At 32.4% G+C, this 7,260-nt stretch overlaps 1 protein-coding gene across 2 annotated transcripts in view; it reads right to left on the reverse strand.

Annotated features, from left to right (window-relative positions):
• Positions 1-7,260, reverse strand: part of LOC108755735 (putative epidermal cell surface receptor) — a 70,720-nt gene that overhangs the window by 15,755 nt on the left and 47,705 nt on the right. For both annotated transcript variants that reach the window (XM_018498940.1, XM_018498950.1), the window contains exon 8: positions 769-2,103. In XM_018498940.1, coding sequence (XP_018354442.1) covers positions 769-2,103 — 1,335 coding nt within the window. The remainder of the gene's footprint in view (positions 1-768; positions 2,104-7,260) is intronic.

The raw sequence follows: 7,260 nt of genomic DNA on the forward strand, positions 1-7,260 counted from the left end.
TTACCAAGAAAATCTCAAATTCGGAATCAGCGCGGTTAAATTGTAGGTCCCGTATATCTGTGTATATACCTACGTGCGCAACACGGGCATACGTACGAGAGGTAGACCCTGTCCTGATTTTGGAATGTTGCGCCATCGAATGAATGAATGAGTACGGTAATTGCACTTACATCGTGCCAGGCTCATTATCTCTTGTTTTACTTAATCTTATCATTCATTTTCTCATCTTCACATGTTTTTCTAATTTCAAGAGTTTTTCACGATCATAGCAATTGTCTTTAATTGCAAATATCTACTGCAATGTATGTTTTTCAAAAGCATTAATGTATAAGTTTCTTATATAAATGAATAAAATTTCTTGAGAAATATATCTTCAGTACATGTGACAATATTCCTTATCGAAATTTAAAATAACTTTTTCTGAAAATGGAATTTGTACGTGTAATATATACGTATATATAAATAATATTCGTATTATAACCAATTAAAAGAAGAATGTATTTTGCAAATTGCATGGTAAAAATGCAATCAAATAATAAAATTTAATTTCTTAATTAACTATATAATTGAATTTTCGTATAAGTTTAAATTTTGGGATGTAGTTACAAAGGCATATAATGTTGTAGTTTTATAAATTATGAAAATTTATGCAATCAACAAATGTTAGTAACAAAAGCATTATTTTATTTTTCAGCAAGGAATATCAGCTCATTTCCGACTGCTAATAAAAATTCTGTATATTATTTTTTGTGATGATCAGGAACGAACCTGATTGACTGGACGTTTGTGCTGCGAGCGGATGGTTCAAGTGCGTAAATCCTGAATGTGATATTTGAGCATCTATATGAAGTGGTACAGTTGGCAGCGGGCGGTTATTTGGAACATTATAAAGTACAGCAGGTTTTTTGGAATAATCTTGGAAGGGTCCTGGATTGGGATCGTGCTGATTGATGTGTGCTAATAGTTCCTCAATTTGCTGAGGAGTATTTGGAATATTGGGTGTGTGAATGTGATAAGTGATCTGTCCATTTTCATCTTTTTGCGAAAAGCTATGATATTTCGTCGTCTTTTTCGATGTGGTAGGTATCGTTCCGAAATAAACGGATTGCGCTTGATCAGTAGGCAGTTGTTTCTGACCAGAGATTTGTTGGTGAAGGTCATATATACTAGGGTAATCTTGAGGAGGAGTATGATTGAGCTGAATTAGATCAGGATGCTGCGAATTTGTCAGGTGATGTAGTTTATCTGATAAAGTCTCATAATTAGGATTTTTTTTATTTTGTTTTGACCGATCAGATAATATCGAAAATGGTTTTGATTTTTCTGCATCAATAAAGGGATTACTCGGTGTGGTCTTCTTTTTTGAAGTTATAGGAACAATCACATTTGGATCGATTAAATCGGATTTGACGGGGATTGAATCATAATAAGGAAGACCAATTGCTGTGTTACCGTACTGGTTATTAAAATTAACTTGAGAGATGTTTTCTCTATTACTAGAAGTGAGTAAGAATCCTGATTCTGATGTATTGAGATGAGAATGTAATGGGATAAACTGAGCTTGATCAATTGGACGATCTTTTAGCGAAGGGGCTAATTTGTTTAGGTTTAATGAATTTGATTGATTTTCATTAGGATATGGAAGCATCGACGTGGCTTTATCGGGAAATTTATCAGGTACTAATGGACCAGGAAAATACTGATCAATTATTTCCTTGTGAGGTCTTATTTCTACAGGCTTTTTCAAATCAAATTTTGATTTTGATTTTTCCCTCAACATTGGCTTTACGGAATAAACGGGTAAATGAAAAATGTCTTCTACATTGAGATGGGTGGATAGGTAGTCGGGACTATAAGGTCCGTTATAAGATATTGTAGGATGTCCTGGATCCATAGGATAGTGAGGAAGTCTGTGAATAGTAGTATCTGTTTGGGTTTTATCAGTTTTTGAATTTTCCGAGAAGAAAGAAGTACTGTGCTCCGATTCCTGGCTGGGCTTGAGTATTTCCGACTTGTTATTCGGTCTTTTGATATTGTCAATTGTTTGCTGATCAAACGTGTTTGTAGCTAAGGGGCCGGGATACGCGGTCGTCACGTTCAATCCTGCAATAAGTAAAGTTCCATTGTCACAGAAATTGTCAGTGATCAGTCATGGGTTGTCTTGAATCCATGCATATTTATAGCGGAATTCAATTTAAATATTTCCAATCGTAATCACGTTGCATGAAGCATGCATTTTGTCTTCATTCAGTTATTGCAATATTAGCGAAGTATGTACAAGAAGAAAAAAGAAGTAAAGTAGTCGGAAAATATAAATTTCAAAAAAAGATAATCTAAAGCCATTATAACGCAATAAAAGAAAAGGTGCTATTTAAGTAGCAATTATATAATTAGCCTGGATCTATATACGGACAACAGAGCTTTGACACCAAGCGCTAATTAGTAAAAAGTCGATAGTGGGAGTAAAATTTACCCCCATTATTTGTTTTTCACCAATCAGCGTTCGGTGTCAAAGAGCTGTTGTTAGTTCGACGATCGAGGCTTATGTACTCGCTTAATCAACACAAAGTTTTTAAAATGATTTTTAATTGTAACGTTTATTTTTCATTAATTATATACAATTTATTGTAAAATAATATTTATTAAATGTTTATTAATATACTTTACATAGTTTATATTAAAAGTATTTAATATCTCAAATAATAGTTTAGGAAAAATATTTATTTAATGTTTATTAAATATTTATTTTACACTAATTATTTGTAATAATAATTTGAAAACATTTATTTAATATTTATTCAATATTTATATTAATTTAGTAATTATTTTATATTAATTATTTAGCGAGCAATACGCTACACAATCGTCAACCCGTGGAATTTTATTTTCGAAAATAAAAAAAATCCTACATATATTAGAATAAAAAACGTAGAATGAGGTTTTTCACCCATGTTATAATTAAATAATACTAAAATTGAAGATAAACTTTTAAAATTGAGCTCCAAGATGAAGTAAATAAAATATTTTAATAGTTCTCGGTTCTCATTCTTTAAACTATTCATTAAAATATTAAAAACCATTTATTTAATATTAAAAATACGTTTTGTTGAATGTTAAAGAAATGTTTTCTACAATGTTAAAATCATTTTTTAATGAAAAATAGAAAATAATTATTTTCAATGTTTTTAAATATTTTCTTGTCATTGATAAAATATAAAAAAAAATATTTAAAAAATATTTCTTTGCTATTGGGTTGTTTGGAAAGTAATTTCGTTTTTTCCCAACAGAGAACTTAATTATATTTTTCACAGCCAACTTCACACTTAAGCCGCATAATCATTATATATTTTGATAGCTGATATAGCAAGGCTTGCTTGTGAAAAAAGTTCGATTGATTCTACGCAGTAGTTTTTGGTTGGTGCCCTATCAAATATGAAAGTGAAAAGCAGCATTTTCGGCATATTTTACTTTTTTACTATCGAAAAGATAAAAATGCTGTTCAAGCAAGAAAAAAATTATCCGATGTGTATGGAGAAGATGTATCGACAGAACGCCAGTGCCAAAACTGGTTTGCAAAATTTCGATCCGGCAATTTTGATGTTGAAGATGCACTACGTTCTGGAAGGCCAGTTGAAGTTGATAAACAATAAAGGCATTAATTGATGCAAACCGGCGAATAACAACTCGTGAGATCGCTGAGAAATTAAATTCGAAATTAAATATCGAATTCGACCGTTCATGATCATTTGAAACGCGTCTGATTGAAAATCGTCTTTTATTTTCATAAGAAAAAACGAAATTATTTTCCGAACAACCTAATAATTGAGCGTATGGCAGTTCATTCGGCACGATCTATCCCTATACTTAATTTTTTATTTACGTAAGATTATATTAATTTTTTGGAAGTAACTGAACATTCAAGATATATTTTTTACCTTATTGTATAACGTTTTAATATTTACGAATTTATAATATAGACAAGTATGTATCTTATTGTTAGTTAAACATTAATTATACATATATTGGCATGCGTTGAAGATATATTGAGCAAATGTTGCTTAAAAACCAATATAAATTTAATACAAATACATAGTCAATATCACACATCATTATAACAGTAAAAGGCACAGAGATTTATTATGAGATTTTTCATACACATTTTAACTAAATAATAATAAAAGTCGACTCTAAATTTGTTGCATGCAACTTTTTGAAATATTTTACAACAATAAAATTGTTATAAGTATTTTTTTCTGATCAACAATTCCTAAGGAATATATTACACATTCATTTTATACACTATATATACCATATATTACATTCAAATTTCGGCTGGGAATACTGGGTACATATTAAAACCGGTGTAAAATCCGGTATATAGGAAAGTTAGGCTGACTCGCCGACTGCTGAGAACGCTCAGCGGAGGCAGAATATGTTCTACTCTCTTTTCTCGCTATTCACTGTTCATCTAAGATCTGAATCGGATGCTGGTCGCACTTGCTTAGCGGATTTCGGAGTGCTGACTCGTTCGGGATTGTACTCGGGAATGGAATAGGATTTTTTGGTCGCGATCGTCGTTTGTATTTTGCGCTGTCAGAGATCGTATTGTAATTTCCCGGTTTCCCTCGGTATTTTTTCCCAGGATGCGGAGTCGCAAAAAACCAGTTCTCGGCGATGTTCGGTTCGGTGGTTTTTGCGTTTGCTTGGCCGAGTTTGGAGCGCTACGTTAAGATCGTTAATTAAAGATTTGAGCCGGTAACGTTAAGAATGCCATATTGCAGGGGTGCATCGTTACATGTCATAGGGAAAAAATGAATCACAATGTTTCAAATTGAGATTTGATAAAGAGTATTTGATAAGAGTATTTGATAAAAAGTATGCGATAGCCAGACTCTGATTAAATGGTCTCTAAGTTGTATTTGTCTTTATCGCTATCTCACGTGCAACCATCATGATATGAAACAAATACGTCTAAATAGAGAGACGTTCTTGTTCATATTTGAAAAATAATTTTTCAGAATATGATTATAATTAGGGCTCTCTATTATATATTTAAACAAATATACTTTACACAAATAATTAGCATATCCGTTTATTAACGTTTTTCCGAATATACTCAAATAGCCAAGTCTGTAGAAAGCAGATTTTTTAAATGTCTGCTACACACTATACTAACAAAATAATAACAGAATTGTTACAGAATTAGATATAATACATAATACTGTTGACAGACTGCTAGAAGAAACGTAACAGAATCGGCAGGATCTGCTCAGTTTCAACAATTTGCCTTCACATTATATCGACAGGCGATGTTAACAGAACACAAGCCTAATGAGACGCAGTTGATGGCAGACTGCCGTCATTTTTTGTTCGAACCTGCTGACAGTCTGCTAGAAGACTGCAGACATTTTACTATCTGGGTACGTATTTTTAGTAAAGCTCGCTATTATACGCATTTAAACGAAAATACGTTTACATGTATATTTAGCACATCCATCTATGAAAAATGTTTCTTTTTGAATATTCTCACGTTTTTTTTTTAAATGTTTATCGTAAGGAGTTTTTCTAGTGGGACGGGTTGAAAAAATCAAAAATTCTTTTTGGTAAAAATGACGTTTAAATGTAGTAAAAATATAAGAAACAATATGTATATAAAATAACATAAAATCAGTGTATTCAGACAAGCGTTTCTAATAAATTAATATGCTAATTATACGAGCAAATATTTACGTTGACTTGTGTACAATGGCTTTAAAGTGCACTGCGTGTGTACTAGTTCTGTCAAAGAGAAACGCTATTTTTTTATAAACTCCACACTGTACGCTTTGGGTAATGCTAATGTCGGCGGTATGTAAATTTCTCAATTAAACTATGAGCTTACATTCCTTAAAAAACATATTAAATCCATACTCAAATTTATCGAAGTGTAATGTCGTCGTCCATTTACTGTCAATTTAAATATAATATTGTTGTTATTTATTGAAACCATAATTGTCAATAACATAGCCAAAAACGTAATTTTTGTCGCGTGAATTTTCAATTTGGCACCCAACATTTATTTGTTAATAACTTTTTAACTGAAGGTGTGCAAACGAAGACCTATCGATTTATGCCATTTTGAGCATAGTTTGTGCGATTTGAACTTATCTGCCGCAGTCGACTTTTCTCGAAACTTTAATTGTTAATAACTTTTTAACTAAGATGTGCAAACGAAAAATTGATTTGCTTCGAAATATGTAAATGGAAATCTATCGATTAAGACCTTTTCAATCCAATTTGCTTGAAGTTGAAGAGCTAGTGTGAAGTTAGCTCCTCTCCCCCAAATTGTTTTTTAAATAATTTTTTTATCAGAAGTATGTAATTGAAAATTCGAAATGTGCATATACAATGTGTTTGGAAATTAGTGATAAGTTTTTCGCACATGTGGTAGAATGGATTAAACTGAGAAGAAAAGTCCTCTATCATTTTGCATTGTAAACAACGTTTACATAGTACGCGCGCGAGGCGGGTATTATCCTGTCGCGCGCTTGCATTTGGTGGTGGGTTGGGCGAATTTGGCTATTTTCTTAAGTTAATAACTCGTTAACCATTGCGACAATTGTAAAATTGTCACTAATTTCCAAACACCCTGTATATGCAAACGAAGAGTTATACGTAGGCTGCTGGAAAAGTTTCTGCAAACAATATGAAAAAAACATGTAAAATTCGGTAAATGGCTTTATTGTTTTTCGAAGTATTCGCCTTTAAGATCGATACATTTTTGCATACACTCGAACCAATTTTCGAAGCATTTTTTCCATTCTAAGGCTGTAATCAGTGTACGAAATGTTTCAACAGCTGCTTCAGGCGACTCAAATCGCTCACCACGCATCTTATTTTTAATGTTTGGGAACAAAAAGAAGTTATTATAGGTGATAAATCAAGTGAATACGGACAATGAGACAATCATCAATTCGACATTATTACTGGATAAAAAATCAACGGTTTGACGTGCTGTGTGACAGCTGGCGTTGTCATGATGAAGGATGATTTCGGTTTGTTCTACGCAATTCATTTATGACTTCTGGCAAACAAATTGTTGTATACCAATCAGTATTTACAGTCCTTCGATCCTCTAAAGCCACGGTTGTTACATGTCCGGTATAACCGAAGGAACAAGCAATCATTTGCTTGGCAGCACTGCGTGAACGAACAACTTTTGTTGGTTTCGGCTCATTTTGAAATACTCAAACAGTGGATTGTTGTTTACTTTCGGGCTCA

Source organism: Trachymyrmex septentrionalis, unplaced genomic scaffold, assembly GCF_001594115.1.
Source record: "Trachymyrmex septentrionalis isolate Tsep2-gDNA-1 unplaced genomic scaffold, Tsep1.0 scaffold126, whole genome shotgun sequence".
NCBI lineage: Eukaryota > Metazoa > Arthropoda > Insecta > Hymenoptera > Formicidae > Trachymyrmex > Trachymyrmex septentrionalis.